General features: G+C 37.0%; 1 protein-coding gene and 1 long non-coding RNA gene across 2 annotated transcripts; one reads left to right on the top strand and one right to left on the bottom strand.

Moving 5' to 3' along the window:
• Positions 1–1,124: 1,124 nt before the first annotated feature.
• On the bottom strand, positions 1,125–15,891 carry IRAK1BP1 (interleukin 1 receptor associated kinase 1 binding protein 1). The gene is made up of 4 exons (XM_039216425.1): positions 15,558–15,891; positions 6,338–6,403; positions 1,537–1,667; positions 1,125–1,429 (listed from the first exon to the last, which is right to left on the bottom strand). Exons 1-4 carry the CDS (start codon positions 15,870–15,872, stop codon positions 1,159–1,161), a joined length of 783 nt encoding a protein of 260 aa, XP_039072356.1. The 5' UTR covers positions 15,873–15,891; the 3' UTR covers positions 1,125–1,158.
• A 79-nt stretch (positions 15,892–15,970) lies between these two features.
• LOC120219603 lies at positions 15,971–26,358 on the top strand. Its single transcript, XR_005525323.1, has 3 exons — positions 15,971–16,035; positions 19,884–19,974; positions 26,235–26,358. It is a non-coding gene; the product is annotated as an uncharacterized LOC120219603 (long non-coding RNA).
• Positions 26,359–27,268: the final 910 nt, after the last annotated feature.

Genomic DNA, 27,268 nt, shown 5'->3' with positions numbered 1-27,268 from the left:
AATAAATTTGTTTTAGTACCATTTAAGAAAGTAGGTGGGGATGTAAACTACATTCCTGAGTGTGCTGTAGGAAAGAAATACTGGTATATGAGTAGCAAGATATATCAAAGGAAGAACCCTAGGACCTATATAACTCTATGGTGGGGAATGGAAAGCCTGTGCTACGTAACAGTCTTGCTTTATGATCACCTGTAGATAATGTGCAATGCAATAGCAATGCCATGTACTTGCTGTTATACATCTCAGACAGCCTTACAATCAGTATTATCTCAGTGTATAACCCTTCACTGTCCAACACAGTAGCCATAAACCACTTTCAAGTATAAAATGTGGCTAGTACAAAGAACTGAATTTTAAATTTTTAAAAATGTTAATTTGAAAATTGCTACTTGAAATTGCTACTTAATGCAGTTACTAGATCTTTTAAGCATGTTTGTAACAACCTGTATGCGTGTGAATCTATTTTTTCAACTACATTTTAGGAAATAAATACAAATCAATATTTCTGATGAAAATTTAGCATCTGAATTAAGGTTTGTTATAACATAAAATGTATACTATATAAAGATCCATTAGTTATTTTTAAAATATTGACTACATGCTGAAATGATATTTTGGACATACTAAATTAAACAGTTTAATATTATTAAACTTAGTTTAATTGCTTTCTATTTTACTTTTTACTTTTTTTTATATGTGTCTACTAATTTTAAATTACAGAGTGCTGGTATAATCAATCACAGGAGTCTGGTGAAGAGGATCTGGTCCATTTATTTTATTTCTGGGATCAAAATACTTTCTTAGTATACCTCACTCTGCTTTTATCAAAAGTTATGTATTCCTCCTTATACTTTCTATTAATGTTAAGAATCATGCTAATAACTGCCAATGTTTATTCCTGTAGTAGAAATAGAAAAATTTGTTACACATCACTTATATTGTCAGTATAAAAGTACGCACATAGAACACATTGTTTTCAGAGTATTTTTCATAGTTTTTAAAAATAGAAAGTAAGCTTAGGTATTGACTAGATTCAAGGGCTGACAGATTTGGGGGAGAAATACTTTATATATATACTATACAATATATATATTCAGGATAAAAACAAACATAAAAAGTATAAAAATTAAAAAAATACAATATATTTTAGTTGGAATTTCAGAGATTTTTTCTTTTCTTCTCTTTCCCCTTTACTTCAAAAGTTATAAAAACTTTTGACGCAGCATGTATTGTTGCACTTTTGATTTTTTGTTGTACAGTTAATGAACTTGATAGTCTGGATGACTGGAGATCATCTATTTGGCCTTCCCATTCTTTTGTTTCTTCTTCTTTGATTAATAAAGGTTTTCCTAGAGTTTGGCCTACAAGGTTACAGACTTCTTGAGCTTTGCGCCATGCATTCTCAACAGCAACAAGACAGGCTTGCCGTCTTAGGAATTAAATGCAGAGATTATTAATATGACATTCAATGAACTTTAGTACTGAATAGTTTTGTTTAATTAATTGATAACTTAGTTAAAGATGTGCTTAACTTACCGAAGATTCTCAACAGATCCTGGAGTATGATAGAACTGAGGTTGGCTGATGACGACAGAGCTATCTAGCTTTTCAACAAGAAAGTTACAGATATTTTGCATTTTTCCAAATTCAGTAAATGTAATGCAGACCTGTAAATGAAATAACACTTGAAATTATTTTCATGCCTGATGGATTCTTTTAAAATTTTCTCTAGGAGTGCCTGGCTGGCTCATTTGGAGCAGCAAGTGACTCTTGATCTTGGGGTCATAGATTTGGGCCCCACATTGTGCATAAAGATTACTTCAGTAAAACTTATAAAAATAAAAGTTTTCTCTAAATATGAGTAAAAAAATTAAAGCCAGAAAACAAGGTCATTTTATGTAGCCTATTTGATACTTATAACTAAATTATTAAATTTTATTAATTTTTAATAGTGTCTCTCCTTTTGAACATATGAAATAGTAATAACTAATAACCTTGTCTGTTAATTTTAACATCTGTATTGGTTGTTGGTTGGTTCGACTTTCCTCTTTACTGTGAGCTTTATTTCCATGCTATTTTGCATACCAGGTAATCCTTGTGAATTAACTTTAGGGGAAGTATTGGATATTCTTGTATCTCTATAAATAATTCTTTATTCTAGAACTGTCAACTTACTTGGAAACTGATCCCTTTGGGTTTGCTTTTAAGATCTGTTACGTGGGACTGGAGTGTGTTCAGCGTGACTCTAATTATTGCCCCCTGATGAGGCAAGATAGTTTCATATACTCCACCTCATGCCCTATGATTTGTAACATTTTCTAGTCTGACTGGTGCTGTACAGCCCTGTATGAACCCCAGACACTGTTCCCTGTAAATCCTGGTGTGATTCTTTTTCTAGCCTCAGATAATTTTCACACATGTGTGTGCTGAGTACTTGGCAGGGGGCGGTGGTGGGGGTGCCCCTCTGTGGTTCGCCGAAGACCTCTCTCTGTGCAGCCCTCTACTCTTAACTCTAGCTGTCTTGTTTGGACTTTCAATTCCAGTTCCTCAGTACAAGGAGTTTGCTAGGCTCTGTCTGGGTTCCCTTCCCTGTGAAGCTGCCTGGACACATTAAGACACTGAGCTAGGACAACTGTAGGACTTTTGTTGGTTTCCTTTTTCTCAGGGATCACTGTATTTCATTGCCTTATGTCCACTCTTTTGAAAATCATTGTTTCATATACTTTTTCCATTTTTTGGCTGTTTCAGGTGGGAAGGTTAATTTGGTCCATGTTATTCTACCTTACAAGCAGAAGTCTTGTCTGTCTTTTGAAGAGAACTCTGTGTGTGTGTGTGTGTGTGCACGCACACACACATTTTTAAATACTATATGGGCTAATAAACTTTTCTGTTAGTCAAAATCAATTTCCCCAGTCATACCCAGGTTGCTAGTTTTTAACCTCTGGGTAGTTTCCAAATTTATATTTCCTTCCTGGGTGAAAATCACAGCTCCAAAATGCCTACAGGCTGTCTTTAATAAGAAATACAAACAATATAATACTTTCTGCATTTGCATAGTTTAAATGTGGAAAAAAATCCTCTATCTTTTGTTGCTATATTTAATCCATAAAAATGCCGCAGAGGCACTGTACATACATTTCATTACATGTAATGAAACAGCAAAATTTACAGTGATTCTGGAAGTTGGAAGGTAACCAAATATGAGAGTTCAAAGGGTTTCTCTGCATTCAGATTGAAGGGATTGAATATAACAGGTTCCAACTGTCAACAAAAGCAATTCTTTGCTATACAAGTGCCCTTGAAATCAATTTTATTTTTAAAAATTATTCCAATTTCTACTTTGTCAGCTTAAAAATAATTTTTACAAATATACCTGCTTTCCTATGAAACCTGCTGAATCTTTTGTATGCATGCATGGTATTCTTTTTTGCTTAAAAAAAAAAAAAATTATCTGGAAGGAAGGACAGTGAAAATTCCTAAGCAGGTTGCAGAAAAGATACTAATTCTTCCTTCTTCAATTCCCCTTCACCCCTATTCACTTGAGGCAAATCTAATCCCACAGAATCAGGTTTAATATGTGGTATTTACTTGTTCTATTTCTATAAATAACAGGAAAATGTGTCTGTTGAGATCAGTTCAGCTCCTAGCTGCTCAAACAAGATTTTCTCTGCCTTTCATCCTCTTACCATTACCATGACTTAAAAAGTTAGCAGATGTAGCTTTTTTAAGTACATCTATATTGATAAACAGACCATGAACAAAATATAGTTTAGGAGTATTTGTGTTAAATGATTAACAAGTAAATTTTGCAGAAAAAAACTGTTTTCTCTTTTTCTAACTGTTCAAGGACTGTTTTAAGTCTTCCAATTCCCTGAACTTCTGCTTTTAAATTCAGCAATGTGGTATATAATCAAAATGTAGCTAGATAGAAATCCAAGTTAATGAAGTAGAGTCACTTTGCTGAAGAATAGAGACACTGCATCACAATTTTTAGAGAGGTATTTAGGATAAAAATATTCTAAGTATCTAATACATTGAAGATAAAGATAAATCCATATATTCAGAATCCTAATTATATGTTTCATTGTAGTAAAATAATGTGATTACAAATGTATACACATATACACATTTACACAGTACCTATATTAAATTACAAAACAGATTGATACATAAATGCTTCCCATCTCTATGGTCAAGAAGAATCCTCATTAGTTTAGAAATTTCAGTACTGAAAAAGACACTGAATTCCAAAATAGGCCAGTTTTAAGTAAACTTATCCCCAACGTGGAACTCAATCATGACCCCAAGATCAAGTCATTAAAGTCTCATGCTTTAATGACTGAGCCAGCCAAGCACCCCCAAAGGTGAGCTTTTAATTGCTTTTAATGAATTTGTCTCTTGGATAAATCAAATCTCAGTTTATTAAAAATTTCTGCAAATGTGACTTCTAAATTATTGCTAATCTCAATTACCATAGAGAAACAGGCCATATGCCTCTTTAAAAATATTTATAGTTCTAATTTCCAAAAAGGGCAAGTTTATAAAACTCAACAAATTACACGTAGTAGTCTAGACACCTTTCAATTCTGGGCAAGATTCTAGAAGATTACTTTAAAAATTAGTTTGTGGGGTGCCTGGGTGGCTCAGTTGGTTTAGCATCTGACTCTTGGTTTTGGCTCAGGTCATGATCTCACAATTTGTGAGTTCTAGCCCCTTGTCGGGTTCTGTGCTAACAGTGCGGAGACTGCTTGGGATTCTCTCTCTCTCTGCTGCTCCCCTCCCACCCCCACACGCTCCCTCTCTCTCAAAATAAATACTTAAAAGCAATAGTTTGTAAGGAAATAGGAAAGGAAAAAAAAAGGTTTCTCTGAGAAACAAGATAGGGCCTTGTGATTCATTTTGTTACTTTGCCAGAGGCCTCAAGTACTTTATATGTTTTCTCTCTTTTTTTTTTTTTTTTTTTTTTTTTTTTTTTGGTATTGCTGCAACCTACTATTTTCTTCTTTTTTAAATCTCCAGATTTTGTTTTTAGTCCCATTGCTGAAGAAAAGAATACAGGGCTTTCTCATTTTAATGGTTCTCCAAGAAAGCATTCAGGGAAGAAAAAATAAGGACACAAGAATTTAAGAGTAAAATCTTTTAAGTATTGAGTTTCTTGATAAGACATTAGGTAAAAACTCATCTGAGTGAAGTTCACCAGCTCTAAGCTTTTCTTCTAATTCCTACCTTTCTCAACCACTGCCAAATTATTTTTATCCAAAGGCCAATCTATCGAGCATGTAGATTTGAGATTATTAAGAACAAATCATGATGTACTAAACTTGTCTTCCTAGCTGGCAAGTTACCAGAGAAATACTGTAGCAATAAAGAATTTATTTTTTACTTATCTTAGGATATACTGACAGAGTCTTTATGGCAACATTGTTGGTTAGGGTCATAGTTGATTAATTTTTATTTTTATTTTATTTTTTTATTTTTTTTTAAAAATTTTTTTTTTATTTCTAGGAGAGAGAGAGAGAGACAGCGTGAGCAGGGGAGGGTCAGAGAGAGAGGGATTCACAGACTGAAACAGGCTCCAGGCTCTGAGCTGACAGTCAGCACAGAGCCCGACGTGGGGCTCGAACCCATGAACCGCGAGATCATGACCCAAGCGAAAGTCGGACACTTAACCGACTAAGCCACCCAGGCGCCCCGATTAATTTTTATTTTTAAATAATCTTTGCACCCAATGTGGGATCAAACTTTAACAACCCCGAGATACTGTGTCACACATTCTACTGACTGAACTAGCCAGGTGTTCCAAGTGATTTTTATAAAAAAAAAAAAAAAAAAACAAAACCCAAGTGATAACTTACAACACAGTAAAACTGCATTACGAAAGAAAAGAATGTTTCAATCCTTATTTTAGGACTCTATTAATTTGCTTTTTAACTGAGAAGAAATTTCCTATAGAGTTTTCCTGCTCACTAGGTGATAACTTTACTAAAATTTTATTCAAGTGGCAATTAACTATTTCCTTCTTGCTGTTTTTATTCCATTTCAAAACAATTTCTCTTATATATACCTCATTAAAATTTATTTTAAAACCTCCTACAGAGGCACCTGGCTGGCTCAGTTGGAAAAGCATGTGACTCTTGATCTCTGGATTGTGAGTTCAAGCTCCATGCTGGGTATCTATATCTATCTATCTATCTATCTATCTATATCTATATCTATATCTATAGATATATCATGAGAAGCACTCCTCCTATACATTTCAGCTCAAGAATAAAAATAAATGCAAATTGTCCCCACAAAGTCATGCTGTTTCCAATTATTTTTCATGATAAGTACATACCTCTGCTTCCATGTGATAAGCATTTTCCACTCTTCTAAAATCCTTTGTCACAGTTACATTTTCTGCCTGAAGCAGAAAGTACAAGAGTATGATTACTAAATATTTGGCTACCAAATGCAATTACTCTAAAACATAAAGTAGAAACCTGAATTTATTAAACTCAGAATAACAGAGAATGCAGAAAGAACTGGTTTTGCCTGATGTCTTAAACCTTCCCTAAAAGTTACATAAAATAAATTCAAAGCCTACAAATATTTGCTGAAAACTGCATAATTGTCACTCCATTTGTAGTAATTTTTACATTAGCTTGTACAAAAAATATGAACTTGAGTGGTATACATATGAAAAATTATTTGTACGTAAAGCAGTTTGAATGAACCTAAAATTGTTTCACCATTAATATTTTCCTTGTAATGTTTGGCTGGTGGGCTCCCACACACAACATGAGATTTTCTGCTTATCTGTAGGATAATGGTTTTTAACCAGAGGGCAGTTTTGCTCCCTGGGAACATTTGCTAATGTCTGGAGACATATTTGATTGCTAAAATGGGATAGGGGAGTACACTATCGTGATGTAGTAAGTAGACAGGGTGAATAAATGCTCTTGTTTACCAGAAATTGAGGAGGTTCCTGAGACATGGGACTATCAGTTGCAAAACTGGAACAGTCCCAGGTAATTCAAGGCAAGTTGGTCACCTTAATGGGTAGGGGCCAGGAATATAGCTAAATATTCTACAGTGCATAGGACAGCTTGCCATAACAAAGAATTATCTAGTCCGGGATGTTAAAAACTAGTTTTGAGATTGGGAAATCCTGGCATATTGCATACAAAGTAAAAAATATTAAAATATACCAGCCAAGTCCACTAAGTTTTCCCAATTAAGCTACTTGGAAGCTATTTTATATCTAAATACAAAGGACAGATTTTATTTTTTAAATTTTTTATTTTACTTTTTTTTAAGGGAGAGAGCATACGTATGACTGCATGCAAATGGGAGAGGTGCAGAGGGAGTGAGAGAGAACCCCAATAATGCTCAGCGCAGAGCCCGAAGCAGGGCTCCATCCTATGACCCCAGGATCTCGACCTGAGGCACAATTCAGAATCACACCTACCAATAACCACCCAGGCACTCTGCAAAGGGCAAATTTTAAATGACAAAATGGTCAGTATAAGAATAGCAACTTAAATCTATGAAGGCAGCCAGGTAATATTCTCAATAGATACAAAAAAAAAAAAAAAAAAACATGTTACGGCAGGAGTAAACTTAAAAAGGATAAATATGAAGAAAACCATAACACTTCACAGAAAAAAAAAAAGATTGAATAAATGGACCAGGACAAAACACTTTAAAATCAGTAATTCTCCTCAAATTAATATATAAACAATACAAAATATGAACAGAAGTTTTATTTGGATTCTAGAATTTTACACTGTCTGTATTTTCTGATTGTATCCTCTTGGTGTCATTTAACATGTCCTTTGCAGACAAGAAATCTTTTCATTAGGAAAGTAATGAGGGGAGAATTTGCCCTACAAATGTTTGACTAAGATATAATAGTTTAAATAATGTGGTAGTAATGTAGGAACATAACCAGGATCAAAAAACTAGTATTCTGAAACCAATTCAAGAATGTCTGAATATTGCAAATATAATACTAGTAATGTTTCAAAAAACTTTTTAATGTTTTATTATTTAGTTTTGAGAGAGAGCCTAAGTGGGGGAGGGACAGAGAATAAGGGACACACAGAATCTGAGGCAGGCTCCAGGCTTTGAGCTGTCAGCACAGAGCTGGACATGGGGCCCAGACCCACAGACTGCAAGATCATGACCTGAGCTGAAGTCAAAGGCCTAACGGACTGAGTTACTCAGGTGCCCCATAACATTTTAAACCAATAGGCACAAGGAATATGGAATCCTCATGTCACATATTTTGCCCCTACTCTCTCTGAGCAGCAACTATGTGGTTCAAGGTAAATCCTGATAGGTCTAAACCATTCAGAATGATCATATCTAACTTGCTACAAGATTAGGTTAAAAATAGGCAGAAATCCAAATCCAAACTAATTAGTATATGGCATTTCTTCAGCCACAAAGACAGATTTAGGTCATCCATTTACAGTGAATTACAGGAATATTTGTTTTTATGTTATTGCAGGAAATAAGAACTACTGTCTTTCTTGTTATGGTACAGTATGCAGTGTAAGGCTTGGGAATGTTGCAGCCATTTTGTTATCATGAAAGAAGCTTCAGGAAAATTCCAAGAAAACTGCATCAAATTTGAGCCTTGACATTGCATACTTAAAACCTTTATTACCCATTTAAGGTTATATAAAGCAATACCTTTTATTTTTAAAGGCAATTTGAGTGAGGTTCTTGCATATGCAGTAAGGGAAAGATAGACTTCAATAAATGATTTCAGGGGGCGCCTGGGTGGCTCAGTCAGTTGAGCGTCCGACTTTGGCTCAGGTCATGATCTCGCGGTTTGTGGGTTCGAGCCCCGCATCGGGCTCTGTGATGACAGCTAGCTCAGAGCCTAGAGCCTGTTTCAGATTCTGTGCCTCCCTCTCTCTCTGATCCTCCCCTGCTCATGCTGTCTCTATCTCTCTCTCTCAAAAATAAATAAAAAATATATTTAAAAAATGATTTCAGTACAGCCACTTACCCATTTAAGAGAAAACAAAGCCCTCTTCCTTACACCAAAATAAATTCCAACACAGCAAATATTTAATGTAGTATAAATGGTCCCTAAAGGTTCCAGGAAATATTAGTTAACAGTTATATAGCCTTAGGCTTGGAAAGGACCCAATAAGCATTATACCAAAGGCAAGAAACATACAGAAAAGATTAGTGATTTGGGCTAAATTTAAAAATTTTGAATGTTCAGTACTGTAAACAAAATTATATGGCAAATACGAAATTGGGAAAATTTTTGCAATAATGAGAGAGTTATTGATAATCTTAAGGTTCACTTAAAATAATCTTGAAAAAGCTAGAGGTATCACAATCCCGGATTTCAAGATATGCTACAAAGCTACAGTAATCAAAACAGTAGATGTTGGCACAAAAGCAGACACACAGATCAATGGAACAGAATAGAGGGCCCAGAAATAAGCCCACATTTATATGGCCTATGACAATTAATTAATCTACAACAAAGTGGTATGAATATACAATGGGAAAAAGGCAGTCTCTTCAACAAATGGATTGGGAAAACTGGATAGCTACATGCAAAAGGATGAAACTGGACCACTTTCTTATACCATACACAAAAATAAACTCAAAATGGATTAAAGACCTAAATGTGAGACCTGAAACCATAAAGTTCCTAGAAGAAAACACAGGAAATAATTTCTTTGATATTAGTCATAGAATCATTTTTCTATATATGTATCCTTTGGTAAGGGAAACAGAAGCAAAATTAAACTACCGGGACTACACTAAAAAAAAGCTTTTGCCCAGTGAAGGAAACCATCAACCAAACGAAAAGGCAATCTACTGAATGAGAGAAGATAAATTGCAAATGATATATCTGATAAGGGGTTAATATCCAAAATAAAGAACTTATACAACTCCACACCACACACACACACACAAATAACCCAAATAAAAAAATGAGCAGAAGACCTGAACATACATTTTTCCAAAGAAGACCTCCAGATAGCCAACAACCACATGAAAAGATGCTCAACATTGCTCATCATCAGGGAAATACAAATTGAAACCACAATGTGATAGACAACCCCTGTATCTGTCAAAATGGCTAAAATAAAAAACACAAGAAATAACAAATGTTGGTGAGGATAGGGAGAAAAAGGAGCCCTCATACACTGTTGGTGGGAATGGAAACTGGGGTAGCCATTGTGGAAAACAGTATGGAGGTTCCTCAAAAGTTAAAAATAGAATTAAATGATCAGTAATTCCACTACTGGATATTTACCCAAAGAAGACAAAAACACTAATTGAGAAAGATACCTGCACCCGTGTATTTAAGTGTTCATTCATAGATGAATGGATAAAGATGTGAGACATGCATGGGTACACACACACACACACACACACACAGAGCCATAAAAAAGAATAAAATCTTGTCATTTCCAACAATATGGATGGGTCTAGAGGATTTAATGATAAATAGAGTAACTCAGACAGAAAAAGATAAGTACCATATAGTTATCACTCATATGTGGAATTTAAGAAACAAAGCAAATGAACAAATACGAAAAAAAAGAGACCAAAAAAGACTTTTAACAATAGAGTAAACTGGTGGTTGCCAGAGGAGAAGTGGGGGGTGGAATATACACAGATCGATAAAGGGGACTAAGAGTATCACATTGATGAGCACTGAGAAATGTACAGAATTGCTGAATCATTATACTGTACAGCTGAAACTAATTTTTAAAAAGTTCCTATAAATTAATTAAGAATAGAAAAAGTGGATGAAGTACTATGAACTGGCAACTTACTTGAAAAAAAGTTTAACCTTGAATGTAAAAAAACAAAATGAAACACAGGAAATGACAGTAACAATTTTTTGACTACTGACTTGGCAAAGTTAAAAAAGAAAATAATGCCCACTATTCCAAGGATATATTTATAGTGAAGTTGTAAACTTAATTGTCCTACACTAATTTTTTCATAAGTCTTAAAATATGCATAAGCCAGAAATTAATGTACAAAAACATAATTAAAAACATTTATAAATACCTAGCAACAAGGATATTCATTGTGTCACCATTTTTTTTTTTTAATATTTTTATTTATTTCTAGGAGAGAGAGAGAGACAGCGTGAGCAAGGGAGGGTCAGAGAGAGAGGGAGACACAGACTCTGAAACAGGTTCCAGGCTCTGAGCTGGCAGGCAGCACAGAGCCCGACGTGGGGCTCGAACCCACGAACCGCGAGATCATGACCTAAGTGAAAGTCGGACGCTTAACCGACTAAGCCACCCAGCCGCCCCTGTGTCACCATTTTTAATAATGAAAAACTGAAGCCAACTCATATGATATGCTCAGTCTATTGCTACTACTCCCTATCTTAATTTGAATGTACCTAGAAACTGACTCTGAAACATGGATGTGAGTACAAGCAGTTAGTTTTTAAGGTAATCCCAAGAGGGGCGCCTGGGTGGCTCAGCTCACCTCACCTCAGATCATGATCTCATAGTTTGTGAGTTCCAGCCCCCACTGGGCTCTCTGCTGTCAGCATGGAGCCTGCTTCATATCCTCTAACTCCCTCTCTCTTTGCCTTCTCCTCAAAAAAAAAAAAAAGATAATCCTTGGAAACACCACAGGGGAATGGGAAGTGAAACAGAAGGAAAGCAAGCCATTAAAGTGTGCAATGTGGAGTAGTCACCACTGTGGGCAACTGGAACTTAATCCTGCAGAGGAACTCTGAGAGCCAGGGCAGAACATATGCCTCAGAACTATCCTGCCCAATAGGTAAGGTCTCTTTCCACTCACTTCCCTCACTTGTCAACTGAAAACTGTTAGAGATCGGGGAGGGGCTGTTAATTCTCTGGCACTATTGGCTGGCCCACTTGTAGGTGGAGCCAGGGAAAGCTGCAGCCAGGAAAAACTGGCAAAGGATTCTCCGTGTTGGCAGATGGAAGTTGGGCCTGTATGCACACAAATGTGAAGTGCCAAGGGATACAGTGTGGGGTATCAATAGCATCTGCTACATCCCCTACTTAAAACTCAATCACCTACTGCCAAGACAATAAAGTAGCAACAGACTACAGTGGTTAAGAGCAAGAGTTTTAAGGTCAAAATTCTTGACTGAGGTCGAAACACTGCCACTTCCTAGCTGTGTTACCTTGAGCAAGCTATCTGCCAGTAATCACTCTGATCCCAAGAGTTCTCATCTATAAAGAGCAACTGAAATGCCAGTCTCATATGGTGGGAATGAGTATCAAATGAGACATTTGTAAAAGGTCTAGTAATAATAAGCAGGTTTTATTTTTTTTTTATCACCAATAACATTCAGACTCCTCAATGTAACAAACAAGACCTTCTTCCATGTTCTGCCTACAGCTTTCTTCTTCAGTCTTATTGCAATTCTCATCCATTTTCCCCAGGTATTCCTGTGTCCTCGCCATAATGAATTGTACATAGTGCTCTGAACACACTTGTTGCATTCCAGTGTGGGACTGCAATGCTTTCCTTTCGGTCACTATTCAAGATCTGACCATCACTTCCATTTCTGGTGCCTAGCAACATGAATCTATTACACATTTATAAAAAAAAATAAGTGTGAGTAGTCAAATACTGGACTTTATAGCCTACGAAGGGAACATACACACTGGAAAAAAAATAATTACTATCATGTTAAATGCTATTTAAAAGTAAACAGTGATAGGAAATGCTTAAAAAATGTTTGATGGTTCAATAAATACTGCTTAGATCTTTAAAACATTTCTCCATGAAAACAACACTGACGGGGCGCCTGGCTGGCTCAGTTGGTTGAGTCTCTGACTTTGGCTCAGGTCATGATCTCATGGACAATGGGCTCAAGCCCTGTGTCCAACTCTTGACAGCTCAGAGGCTGGAGCCTGCTTCAGATTCTGTGTCTCCCTCTCTCTCTGCCCCTCCCCTGCTTGTAGTCTGTCTCTCTCAAAAATAAACAAACATTAAAAAAAAAAAAACCACAATACTGACAATGAGGGTATGCCTTGCATGTGAAACTATATATGGTCATGAAATAATCTATAACATAGTTGATCTGTAATATAGATGAATAGTTTATTTAGTGCTTCATTTTTTTAGTCATTCAAAAACCATTTTTTCAAGTTTATTTATTTTTGAGAGAGAGTGACAGAGTGTGAGAGATAGACTGTGAGTGAAGGAATAAAGAGATAGGGAGACACAGAATCCAAAGAAGGCTCCAGGCTCCACACTGTCAGCACAGAACCTGACGCGGGGCTTGAACTCACAAACTGCAAGATCATGACCTGAGCCGAAGTGGGACACTTAACTGACTGAGCCACCCAGGTGCCCCTCAAAATCCATTTTTTGAGTATACAATATGTGATGTGTATGAAGTGTAACCCTTGGATGCAGAGCAAGAGATATAAAATGGTCTGTGCTAGAGAGGTTTAGAATATGAAGGAGACACCAGTAAAGCAACAATTTAAAATACAGAGGGTAAGTTTTATTACAAGTAGGGAATAGAGTGTGGTATGGCAGAGACTAGTGTTATGTTAGAAAAGGAATGCCAAGAAGAAGGTAAGCTTGGGCTGATTCTTTTTTTTTTTTTTTAAGATTTTATTTTTAAGTAATCTCCACACCCAACATGAGCTTGAACTCACAACCCTGAGATCAAGAGTTGCATGCTCCACTGGCTGAGCCAGCCAGGTACCTCTTGGGCTAGTTCTTTAAAAAAAATTTTTTTAATGTTTTATTTATTTCTGAGAGAGAGCGAGCGAGTGAGCAGGGGAGGGTCAGAGAGAGAGGGAGACATAGAATCTGAAACAGGCTCCAGGCTCTGAGCTGTCAGCACAGAGCCCAACGCAGGGCTCAAACCCACGAACCGTGAGATCATGACCTGAGCCGAAGTCAGATGCTTAACCAACTGAGCCACCCAGGCGCCCCAGGGCTAGTTCTTAAAGGAAAAAAATGGGAGTGAGCTAGTCAAGGAGGGGAGATAGATGAGATGAATCAATAGAGAGTTAGGTCCCATCTATAAAGCAAAGGAATCTGGAATATGAGGAGACCCTAAAGCAGGGGAGTGATGTTTTTAAACCCCAAATTCCAAAGTGTAAAATGAATAACTCTGTGAAAACCCATTATAATTCCACCTGAAAAGTAATATAAATGATTTTTTGCATTATCTACTGAACAAATTCTCTACATGACTGCTTTCTTCCATTAGTAGAGATAACTGGGAGATTACAGACATTCTCTGTCTTGCCTTGAATACTGAACTTTAATGTAATTATTAAGTTAGATGTAGCAATTTATGGCTTTACATGTTAGAAGTTACAGCCATGTGAAGTTGGTTTACTTAAGATTATTAGTTATATTATTCAAACAGGACTGCAGCACTGGCAATAGTTTTTATGAGGAAATTTTTTCCACATATTAAACCACTTAAATCACATTGTCTATAATTAGCATTTGAATTCTTCTAAACTGTTAAATCATTGGGGTTCTCTTACAAATGACTTTTAAAATAACTCTGTAAATGCAATACAAATATATTTTTTCCTTAAAATAAAGACTTGCTTTTTGGGGGTGTGCCATTTCTAACGACAGACTGGAAGCACTTTTATGAACTCAGTGTTACTTTGGGTAAATCCCAACTCCGGCCTTTTGAGTCCTACTGTGTAAAATAAAGGAAATGAGATAGTTAACTCATTCTGGGGCTTCTTCATTTTCTTTGTATTACAATTTTCAGGGGCCAGCGATGGTTGGAAGCAACGAAGAGTTTAGTTTCGGGAAGACAAGAGTTCAAACACCATCCTGGCTAAAGTTTAGAGCTAATTATGTAACCTCCTTAAATCTAAATGGGGCTATTAAAACCCGAGTAACAGAGCTGTTGTTGAGATTAAATAAAAAGCTAGTTCATTTTTTTCTTCTTTTCTTAGAAGTACAGTTAAGGTGAGATTTACTTAGTGATTTGTTCCATGGATATCTCTGGTAAATAGAGGTATTTCATTTATGTGGCATCTACAATATACTGGCTTAATTATTTTTAAAGTTAAAACTAAAAAGCTTAGCAGAAATTTTTGAGTCTTTATTAAACGATGATGGATACAACTTTCCTTAAGTTACTGTTTGTGAAAAATACTGAAGAACCACTCCATGCAACGCTTTACATGGTTGGGAGGAAGCATGCTTTTCACTCGCTAACTGCATGGTTCAGAATAAAAACAAAAAACTATTAGTGTCTAGTATACTTAGGCAAGCACTTTCATCTAATGTGTCAAGTCTAACAGTTAACCCCTATCAAGGTAAAATACAAAATGACTGCCGCAAATATCGCCAAATAAAAACCCACTCGATTTATATTCTTTTATTTCATAAGCCACTGGGGCCAACAAGTACTTTCATCTAGAAGATGGACCGAAAGTTTTACTCCGCCAGGTCCTGTCGCTCCGTAATACCGATGAGATAAAGGTCAAGACCCTAGACACCTCAACTCACACCAGGGACCGTCGGGGCCGGGAACTCTACCTCCGGTTTTTGCGGTCCGGCCCGAGGTTCCTCCCCAACAAAACTCTCACCTGCAGACCTTGCTGCTGGAGGCTCTGCGTGATGTAGTCCAGGCGGCGGCAAACGCTCTTCTTGGCCTCGGCCGCCGCCTCCTTCGTGCTGCTCACTAGCACCGCCACCTGCGCCCGGTCGGGGCTCGCAGACACCTCAGCGGTGCCACTTACGTGCACTTCGCGGGTCGCAGTTTGGGCCTGTGCTGAGTGGACGGGGCGTCGGAGTGCGGGCAGCAACTCACCCCCCGAGCCCACATTGTTTTCCCGGGCCCGGTCAGCCCAGGGAACCAGTTCCACGAACACCCGTGACTGAGGGGCCTGCTGCAACGACATAGCGAAGGTAGCTGGGTTTCCATAGCAACTTCGAGCCTACGGCGGCCGAAGGAGCCAAACCGCGCCAGGGCTTTCAGTGCGCGGCGCAAAGGATGCTGGGATGGGCTTGGCGGTCCCAGAGTTGATGCGAGCTGTGAGGAGTTTGCAGTATCTCCTTTACAAGGTGTTGGCCGGGCGCGTCATTATAGTTTTTTGTTTGTTTGTTTTTTAAACGTGTTTACGATATGACTTTCAGAAATCTTAAGTGAGTTTTCTCTGCGTCCTCCCTATTAGAGAGCGCCGCCTTTCCACGCCCACCGTCCGTGTCTGTCCCCCTATCTTCCATACTTCCAAAGAAGCTCCGGAGAGGCCAGGCTGGGTAGAGTGAGGGTGCTTTTCTATTCCTCTGACGCCGGTCTGCGATTGTCCCCAGTCCTGTCTAGTTTGACTTTAGCAGTTCGTCTTGGGCACAGCTCTTTGAGGCTGCACAGCGCCGTGGTACGCGAGAGAATTCGGCTGCGGTGAACCGCTTTCTGCTAGTTTCGTCGTGGGGAGAGTTTCAGTTGCATTGTTTCTAAAGTCATGTTGGTAATACGTTTCACATTTGCAGTGCTCGCCATATGGAAAGCAAAGAGAAAATAATAGCTTATAGTAATAGATTTGACATGATTTTTATCTTTTGAATTTTCTTTAAAATCCCTGGAATGGTTCTGGCTTTGAATATGGACAGGAGAGACTCAACCGGTGTCAGAGCACGTTCAACATGAGCATTGCCGGGCCTAGGCAACTTACATCTTATCTGTACCCTTTGAGAGAACAACACAAGCTTCAGCCCAGTGATTCCCATTAGGCAGGTTTTATTCTTACCACTAAGTGTGTAAAATATACTTTTACATAGATATATTACCCCTCCTGTCCCATGAGGGGAAAAAAAACTTTTAAAAATAACTAATTAAAAAGATAAGGATTCTCTTGAAAGGAACCTGAAAAGGCCAATTGGCAATCCTCATGAAGTTTCTTCTCTATCATTTTTCTTTTCTTATCATTTAGTTAGATCAAAAAGTGCAACTAAATCAGATGGTAGGTACCCCCTTTCCTCTTTCATTTGGGTTAAAATAATTTTGTATCTATCTTGATGTTTATTTATAACTAAACAATTATGTGATATAGTATTTTAATTTAAAAACTTTTCCTACTTAATGTTTTTATAATTTTTATCATTTGAGACACCCAGAATAATGTTCCTTTAATTTGGTGAAAAACTCGTTTTCCTTAATGATAAATGTGGAACAATATAATTTCCAAAATGAGTTATCGAACAAGTGAATATCATAAATAAAAAGCAACAGGAGTTTTAATTGCATATAAGTATTTATGATATGAGAAAAATAGATCTAAAATAAATGGGAAAATGAGTAAGTGGTACAGGGATAATTGGTTAGCTGTATGAAAAAAAAATTGATCTGTATCTTACATCATACATTGAAAACAAAATTCAGTTGAGACAAAAAAGAATTGGAAAAAAATATAGGTGACCAAAAGTATGCTGTAACAATGGAACAACTTTCTAAGCACAATTTCAAATGTAGCAATCATAAGGAAAGGCTTGAAAAATTTTACTACACTAAAAAAAAATTTTCAGTGTATAAAACAAAACAGAAAAGTGAGGGGGTACAAAATAAATTGGAAGAAATATTTGTAACATTTATTTTGTATGAAAGGTGAATAGTCTTAATATTAAGAGAGCTTTCATCGGAAGAAAATAAAAGAAAAATGGAATATGAACACAGGCAAACAGTGTTAGTCAGCTAGGCCTGCTCTAACAACATACCACAGACTAGGTGGCTTAGCAGAAATTTATTTTGTCACAATTCTGGAGGCTAGAAGTCCAAGATGAAGATGTTGACAGTTTTAGTGTCTCCTGAGACTTTTAGTGTCTCCTTGATTTGCAGACAGCCTTCTCACTGAGTCTTTCCATGGCCTTTCTTATGTGGACAAGCATTCCTGGCATTTCTTCCTTTTCTTATAAGAACATTGGTCCTATTGATTAGAGCTCCACACTTATAACTCAAATTAACCTTAATTTCTTCTGTAAAGGCCCTATCTCTAAGTATAGTCATATTGCGGGGGGGTGGGGGGGACGGGATTAGTACTTCATCATATGAATGAGAAGACAGAGACACACAATTTATATAACACAAACCAATGAAGCAGAAATACTGATAGTCCATAACATAAGGGAAAAATGAAAAATATTTATTTCCACCAGTAAAGAAATATAAATGTAACTTCAGTGAACTAACTTTTTTTGAATCTATCATTTTGGCAAATAATAAAGCAGTGGAAATGAAGATAGAATAGTAAAGAGGAGTTTTGAAAAAAGAATGAAATTGTTCTTGGTGACAGAACTATATAGTAAACAAGAGAGAAGGATAAACCAAAGCTGACTTTGAGGTTTTCAGCCAGGATAACTGGGAGAATAAATGAGGATGAGTTTATCTATTTGTTCAGCTTATAATTACCCAGTTCTTCCTCAGAGTCAAAGCAAAGCTTTTGGCAACGATTCTGAATAAGATGACTCTCTACATAATTTGTTTGGATATGGAATAGGCACTACATTCAAGTTGTGCCAGTTAGAGGTGTTTTGGGGCTTTGTTTGTTTTTGTTTTTAACATGGGAATCTATATTTACAAAAATTTTATTTATTATTATTTTTTAAATGTTTATTCATTTTTGAGAGAGAGAGAGACAGAGCACAGGCGAGGGTGGGGCAGAGAGTGAGGGAGACACAGAAACCAAAGCAGGCTCTAGGCTCTGAGCTGTCAGCACAGAGCCTTGATGCAGGGCTTGAACCCACAAACAGTGAGATCATGACCTGAGCTGAAGTCGGTTGCATAACCAACTGAGGCACCCAGGCGCCCCTACTCACGACATGTAAAGATTTAAAGGAGTTTACTACCTATAGATTTCTCACTAAACCATGATCATAGAATATGCCTCTGTGATATTACTAAGTCCAAAAGGAAAGCATGGCATAGAAGAAACAAAACTAAATTACAGAAATTGGTAACATGTTGAGAAATTTATTTATTGAAAATGATTTCTTGTTTGTGTGTGTGTGGTTAAACAAAAATTGAAACTAAAAAATATTCTAGACAATTAAACAAAAGAGGAGTGACATTCCATTGCATTTGGTTAAAGCATCTTAAGGTCCTTGGGTTATTCAAAAAGACACTGAGGATACTGAATTATATTGTACTTTGTTGTAGTACTTTGTAGTTAATTACCTATGGAAAATATATGGAAATAAATGGAGAGTTCAAAGGAGGCAGAAAAGGCTCAAAGAGGTAGCAGGAAGATTAAGATAGCACAATGTTGTGAAACACAGGATATCAAACTTTCAAAAAGGGAAAGGTGATTAGTAGTGCCATATAACACAGATCTGTAAAAAAATTGGGGGTATAGATATCTATTGAATATAATATTTAGAGGGTTACTAATGACCTTCAAAAAATTGATTCAATGGGAACTGGTTGACAAAAGTGTTAAGAGATCAATGAGTGACTAGATAAAGGAAAGACAGAGAAGTATCTAATAGAATGTGAAGGGTTTTTTTCTTTCTTTCATTTTAGAAAAAGTAATTGGATTCAGGCTTTCCAGGAATGAAGATAATATCCTACCTTATCTTATAAATACCCCAGACACTGGAAATAGTCTCCTATCTTTTCTTATTATTTCCAGGTTTGTGTTTTTGTTTCCTTACAGGTTAAAGATGTTTATCTTCTGGTACCTTAAATGATACAGGTAGAACAAAATAGTGGGCATAGATTATGCTGTGTCCATGAGGACTTCAGCCAGTCAGGTTTATTTACTTGTCTCCTCTGCCTATCTTACACAGAGTTCCAGAGTCTAATAAATATATCTTTATCTCGAAAGTTACAAATTAGTACAGAAAAAGTTTTCGCTAGTACATCTCTACTCTCTAAGGGAAAATAAATGTGCAACTTTCTCCCTACTATTTCATCTTGTTAGGCTGGACTGTCCTATATTTTGCTGTTGAACTGGAAACCATCTGACCCTGTATACACACTTGACTGACATCTTGGATGCTTCAATTTTTCAGGTAAGCTTTTGGTTTAAATGTTCTCTCACTGCACTCAATTTTTCTTTAATCCATTTCATATCACTGGCCTTGGTTGATATATCTGGCTTATTCTTTGTATTCATGTGTTTGGCTGCATAATATAACCACATAACATTTTGTTTATGTAAAACAGTGGCTGTCTTAAGGAGGGGAGAAGTAATATTTTATAAATGAAACTAATGTAGTAACAGTAACAATTACTAGTTGTAATTATATCTTAGCTGACTTATACTGTTTTTATTCAAGAGAATAAAAATATTTGATAGCTTGTTTGTAAATTTAAGCTGTGAAATTCTCACTTGGGTAGAGACTGCTTCTTCTTGGTATTAATTCCCTTTGAAAACCGTGGATTAGAGATAACTTTGCCAATAGATGCTTTAAACTCCAAAAATTATTTAATTCCAAATTCTAGTTGTATCCAAGGCAGTAGGACATTGCAGATATGTAAATAACTTAGGGAGAAAATCTTAATTAAATTTCTTGAGTTTATGCAGGTGCAATGGTCAATTTCAATTTATACTGCACATCAGGTGAAATTGTAATGAATAAGAGAGGGCTACTTACAGAAGTTGTTTCTCTGATCATGATACTTTATTAGATATTTTTAACGAATTACTTTTAACACCTTGGTTAGATGGCAGTCACAGGGATATAACTGGCCGCAGCGAAATGGTTGCTAAATAAATGATCAAAATTATCAGAGAAGAAAGATGATATCCAAAAAATAGAAAAAGCAAAAGAGGAAAGACCATAGGAAAGAAAACATAGGACTTTGGAAGCTAGAAGAAACATAGACTCATGTTACAGATAAACAAACTAGAACAAACCAGAAAGTTTTTAAAGTTAAGTGCCCCAGTTTATGGAACAGGGGCAGTCTAATGTTCTTTCCACTGTGCCATGCTGCCTCCTAAGGAGGAATGATCATTGGCAGCACATAAAGGCTAGTTGCTGCTGGCTATGCTCTTTGTCAAAGCAAATGAACAAACAACATTTGCTTCATCTCTAGCCTCCCTTGACTCCTATAACACTCTATTCTTCTTGTTCTACTTCCTTTTCTCTGGCCATTTCTTTACTTCGTGTTTCATTGATTTCTTTCCTCTGACAAGCTCAGTCCTCAGCCCACTTCTGTCTGTACCTAAATTTGTAGCTACTTTCATGGATTCAACTTTCACCTCTACTGACACAATTTTCTTATTTGTAAGATGAGAGACCTGGAGTAAATTTATTTTAATTTTTAAAAGCAGGGTCAGGGCACCTGGGTGGTTCAGTCAGTTAAGCATCTGACCTGTGATGTCAGCTCAGGTTACCATCTCACAGATCAGATTGTGAGATTGATCCATGTGTAGGGCTTCGTGCTAACAGCACAGAGCCTGCTTGAGATTCTTTCTCTCTCCCTCTCTGCCCCTCCCCGCTCTCTCTCTCTCTCTTCAAAATAAAGAAACTTAAAAGAATAAAAGCAGGGTCCGTGACAATGCAAGATGATGGATATTATAAAAGTTTTATTTAAAAAACCAGTATTATCTGAACAGATACCTCACCAAGGAAGATATACAGATATTAAGTAAATGTATGAAAAGATGTTCCACATCATATGTCCTTAAGGATTGCAAATTAAGCAACAATGAGGTACTACTGTACACCTGTTAGAATGACCCAGATCCCAAACTGATAACACCAAATGCTGATGAGGGTATGAACAGCAGGAACGCTCAGTCATGGTTGGGAGTACAAAATGGTACAGCCACTTTGGAAGACAGATGGGCAGTTTCTTACCAAAACTAAACATATTCCAGCAGTTGTACTCGTTGGTATTTACTCAAAAGAGCTGAAAACTTACGTTCACCAGAAGCCTGTTCATGGATGTTTACAGCAGTTTTATTTCTAATTGCCAAAATTTGGAAGCATTCAAGATGTTCATCAGTAAGTGAAAGAAAACATGAACTGTGGTACCTCCAGAAAATGGAATATTATTCAATGCTAAGAGGAAATGAGCTATCAGGGCACCTGGATGTCTCAGTCAGTGGAATGTGAGGCTCTTGATCTTGGGGTTGCAGGTTTGAGCCCCATGCTGGGTGTAGAGATTACTTAAAAATAAAATCTTAAAAAAAAGAAGAAATGAGTTATCAAGCCATGAAAAGATACGGAGAAACCTAAAATGCACATTACTAAGTGAAAGAAGCCAATCTGAAAAAAACACATACTGTATAATACCAACTGTACATATTCTGGGGAAGGCAAAACTATGGAGACAGTTAAAGGATCAGTGGTTGTCAGTGGTTAGAAGGCAGGAACAGATGAATAGGTGAAGCACAGAGGAATTCTAAGGCAGTGAAACTATTCTGTATGATAGATGCATGTTATACATTTGTCAAAACTCATAGAACATACAAAACCAAGAGTGAACCCTAACATAAACTGTATACTTTAAGTGATTATGATGTGTCAGTGTAGGTTGATCAATTGTAACAAAGGTACTACAGGTACAGAGTATAGATAGTGGGGGAGGGTGTGTGTGTGGGCAGATGGGGGTATACGGGAACTCTCTGTACTTTGATTTTGCTATGAGCCTAAAACTACTCTAAAATATTTTTATTAATTTTATTAATTAAAAATTTTTAATGTTTATTTATTTCTGAAGGAGAGAGAGACAGAGCCTGAGCAGGGAGGGGCAGAAAGAAAGGGAGACACAGAATCTGAAGCAGGCTCTGAGCTCTGAGCTGTCAGCACAGAGCCAGCGGGGGGGCTTGAACTCATGAGCTGTGAGATTATGACCTGAGCAGAAGTTGGTCACTTAACCAACTGAGCCACCCAGGCACCATTATTATTATTATTATTATTATTATATTTTCTTCTATAATTTACGGTCAAGTTGGTTTCCATATAACACCCAGTGCTCATCCCCACAAGTGCCCTCCTCCATGCCCATCACCCCCCCTTCCCCTCCCCCTCCCCCCCCCCCAGCAACCCTCAGTTTGTTCTCAGCATTCAAGAGTCTTTCATGGTTTGCCTCCTTCCCTCTCCCCAACTATTTTTTCCCCTTCTCCTCCCCCATGGCCCTCCATTAAGTTTCTCCTAATCCTCCTATAAGTAGAAGCATATGGTATCTGTCTTTCTCTGCCTGACTTATTTCGCTCAGCATAACACCCTCAAGTCCCATCCATGTTGCTACACATGGCCAGATTTCATTCTTTCCCATTGCCATGTAGTATTCCATTGTATAGATAAACCACATCTTGATCCATTCGTCTGTTGATGGACACTTAGGCTCTTTCCACGTTTTGGCTATTGTTGAGAGTGCTGCTATGAACACTGGGGTCCATGTGCCCCTATGCATCAGCACTCCTGTATCCCTTGGGTAAATTCCTAGCAGTGCAGCTGCTGGGTCATAGAGGAGTTCTGTTGTGAATTTTTTGAGGAAGCTCCACACTGTTTTCCAGAGGGGCTGCACCAGTTTACATTCCCACCAACAGTGTAGGAGGTGAAACCTCTATTTATTAATTAAATTAAAAAAATTGTTTTGCAGATATATAAATAACTTAGGGAGAAAATCTTATTTAATTTCTTGAGCTTATGCAGATGAAATGGTCGAGTTTATACTGTACATTAGGTGAAATTGTAATGAATGAGAGGACTGCTTACAGAAATTGTTTCTCTGCTCATAATACTTTATTAGATATTTTTAAAGAATTATTGTAACATTGTATTTTAAAAAGACAAAACTATTTAGGGTAAAATGACTTGCGTTACCAAGCTATGTAAGCTGTGAAACATCCCTTCTGATGCTTAGTTGCTTTATTTGTTAAATGAAATGTGTGTGTGCGTGTGTGTGTGTGTGTGTGTGTGTGTGTGTGTGTGTTAGAAAATATTATTAAACACCAGTACTACAGTTCTACTTACAGAACTGTCTGTATTTAGGAAAATGCTTTGATAAACTTCCGTGAGTGTGGAAAGTGAGGCCTTGCAAGTGTAGTCTAGGAGACTGCAGTACAAAGAGAGAACTAAGCAGTCCTGCATAAAGAAGTGAATAAAGATGTGGGAGGAAGAATGCCAGGAAGAAAGACAAGGAAGGGTGGAGTTGAAGAAAAGGCCATACAATATAGATAGGAGGTTAGATCCTCTGGAGAAGGATATAAAATTCCCTGGTGGCTTTGTGGCCAAGAACTTTAAAAACCATAGATATCTAATTTACAGCATTTAGTTGTTACCTTTTCAGTAGTGTAACAAGTCAGAGCATTGCATTGTCTGTGTGGTTTGGGGGAAGTCAAGGAAAGCAGCTCTGTTTAGAACAAAGAAGCAAGCATCTGCAAGACCTCTACAAGACATGTGTGAGATCAAGAGTTCAGTAGAAGTGGGAGCCACAGTTGACCATGAGAATGAAAGTGCCCAGGATTAAGGGCACTGGAATTTCTCACAAAGAGAGAATGGGGTTCAGGCTGACAGATCAGATGACTGGATTTACAGGACAATTTTGGGGATGTATTAAGGTGGGCAGTACAGTGCTTGACACATAGTGGTAAAAACTTAAGCACTTGACTTCCAATTGTCTTGTATAGTCCTATATCAGTTTTGGAGCTTAGACAGCTTTGGCTTTGAGGAATATTCCTGAGTAAGGTAGGGAAGCTCTGATAGAACAAAATTCACTTACATGGCACCTGACAGAGTGTGGAGGAAAACTGCTTCTCTGAAAATACCACTCACCCAGCTAAAATAAAGGACAGTACCTGTTAGAATAGGTTTAACTCAAGTCATGTCTCTGTGAGGATGGAGTTAAGACATATGATTTTTTTTCAGACTTGTAAAAAACATGCTTAAGTGGCATTAAGCTTAGAAAATATACATTGTGAGAACAGTAAAAGATTATCCCATAGAGGCTTAAGTTAGATAAATAACATTCTAAGAATGACAAAACTGAACAAGAAAACAAACTGTATTCTCTCAGAAACATGTTTGTAAAATTCAGTAGGATCAGAAATACTGAGTAACAAAATATGGAAGTGCTCCTGAGATGCAATGAATAAAAAAATAGAGAGGGGAAAAATAGCAAATGACTAGCATCATTGGATCTACTCTTTTTCACTTTCATAGTGGTTATCCTTCTAAATAGCTTTCCTGTCTGCTTCCAGACCTTCCCACCAGAACCAAAAACATAATTCCATGGCCGCTTAGAAAAAATGTAATTATTTCCATCAGCAATTTAGAGCCTAAGGTGGTCTTTCATATCAAATTAGATTTTAAGTCTATGAACTTCAAGGATTTTTATGATTTTTTCAAGCACTTTTTACCAAACTAATCTTTTGGTGTGCCTTGACTTCTATCTGATTTATAGCCACATTTGCTTAATGATTTTTCCGTATACCTAACAATCTTATCTACACTATGTTGCCAGCTCACTAGTCATTTGCCTGTGAAGAAAGTGCTCCACTTTCATCTTAATCACTTCATGTTCTGTCTTTCCCCTAAATGTAATTGATTTCTGTTTGTGCAGAAATATCAAAGAACAAAATAATCCTGAATATTTGAACAGTGTGGCTGAGTTAACATACATAGTCTACATGAATTATCAACCTCGAATGAGTTATTTTGTAATAGAATTCTTAGTGATAAGATTAAATATGATAAAGTAGTTCTTTGATAATTCAGAAGAAACTTTAGAATCTTGGTGTGGTGTAGGCTCACCAATACAAGCAAGAATTGTTATTGAGTAGCTCTGCAAAATAAATCTGATTATTAAGGTGTTCTGGGTGTTTTTGGATTCTGGATAAAATAGATTATTCTAGCCTTCAAAACATAAGTATTCTTTGGTCTTCTCATATTAATCCTGTTAGACTATAATCATTTATGGAATATCCTGGGAACTTACGTATTTGACTATGGCATTTTGGCAATGAAATACCCACCTCTTCAGTTCTGTTTTTTGTTTGTTGAAGATTTTCCTCAAGTCATGCAGACATATTCTTTAGCGATGCAAAGTGAGAGTTTGATTGCCTAAATAGATTTTCCCAAACTTGCTCTTTTGTAATGGCAGGGGAAGATAAATAGTTCAGTCCCCTAACATCTCCTGACCCTTTGCTGAATCTTTCTACTGTAATAAGTATACTGAGATGGTGGCAATTTCTGTGAGTTCTGCAGTGTTACGTAGAAAAAACATGGGTCTGGGGGCCTACAGACCTGTGGCTGAATGTCATTTTCTAGGTGTGGCCTTGGGGAATTTACTTTATAATGTTTCTTTATTTTGGCAGGGTGGAGGGAAGAATGCAAGCTGGAAACAAGAATGCAAGAGGGGAACAGAGTATCTGAAGCCAGCTCTGCACTGACAGGCTGACAGCAGCGAGCCCGATGTGGGATTCAAACTCACCAACTGTGAAATTATGACTTGAGCTGAAGTTGGACACTTAATTGACTAAGCCATCCAGGTGCCCCTACTTTAATGTTTCTAAGACTCAGTTTCCTATTCTGTAAAATAGAGATACTATTCTACGTTATATTGTTATTTATATCTAAATAATGTAGAATATTATTCTATGTATAGTATAGAATATAGAAATAAGACCTATTGAAAAGACTGATAATGTTTGCAGTACCCATGTTCTCCTTTTATTCTTGAGCATAGTTAAACTCTGTATTTTCAGGCTTTCTTGCAGATTAGTCTGTCCATGGTTGAGTTCTGGCAATGGAATGCTTGTGGAAATAAAGTGCCAAGAAATAAACTTCCTGGTTTGGCCCATAAAAATCCCCCAGGTGGACTCTTCTCTCATTTTCTCCATCTGCTGGTTGACTGGAGACAACCATAGAGACCTGTTAGAGATCAGAGCTATGAGACATAAGAAGTTTGGGGCAGAGTCAGCTGACACTCTTACCACGCCCATTAGGTATAAGGAAGAAGTAACATGTATTTTGATAAGCCACTGAAATTTGGAGGATGTTTGTTTCAGCGGTTAGCCTGCCCTGATTAATACAACTCTAGGATTGATATAAAGACTACAGGAGGAATCTTTGTAAAGCATCTAACATAAATTGAGTGTTTAGTACATGACAGTTATCATTAACATTATCCTTTACATGTATAAGGATGTGAGCATTCAGGTACGAGAGATTTCCCCAAGTAAACAGACTGATAAGGTCTGAGTTGATAGGACTGACTTCTTGCTGCTCTTTTATACTTATACCCATTGTTAATTTACAAATTCCTTGAAAGTATAGATGGTTAATTCATTTAGTTATAGATTTATTTTTATTGCGGTGTATTTGACATATAACATTAGGTGTGCAATGC

The sequence above is a fragment of the Hyaena hyaena genome, unplaced genomic scaffold (assembly GCF_003009895.1).
Source record: "Hyaena hyaena isolate Hyena2069 unplaced genomic scaffold, ASM300989v1 scaffold_633, whole genome shotgun sequence".
Classification (NCBI taxonomy): Eukaryota; Metazoa; Chordata; class Mammalia; order Carnivora; family Hyaenidae; genus Hyaena; species Hyaena hyaena.
The sequence above is the reverse complement of the archived record's forward strand: the minus strand, read 5'-3'. Positions and strand labels throughout refer to the sequence as shown.

Coding starts and splice junctions, on each gene's coding strand:
- IRAK1BP1 (XM_039216425.1), bottom strand. CDS start 15,872: ATGTCGTTGCAGCAGGCCCCTCAGTCACGGGTGTTCGTGGAACTGGTT. Junction 6,404..15,557: donor TCCAGCAGCAAGGTCTGCAG/GTGAGAGTTTTG, acceptor TTTCTGCTTCAG/GCAGAAAATGTAACTGTGAC. Junction 1,430..1,536: donor GGATCTGTTGAGAATCTTCG/GTAAGTTAAGCA, acceptor TTAATTCCTAAG/ACGGCAAGCCTGTCTTGTTG.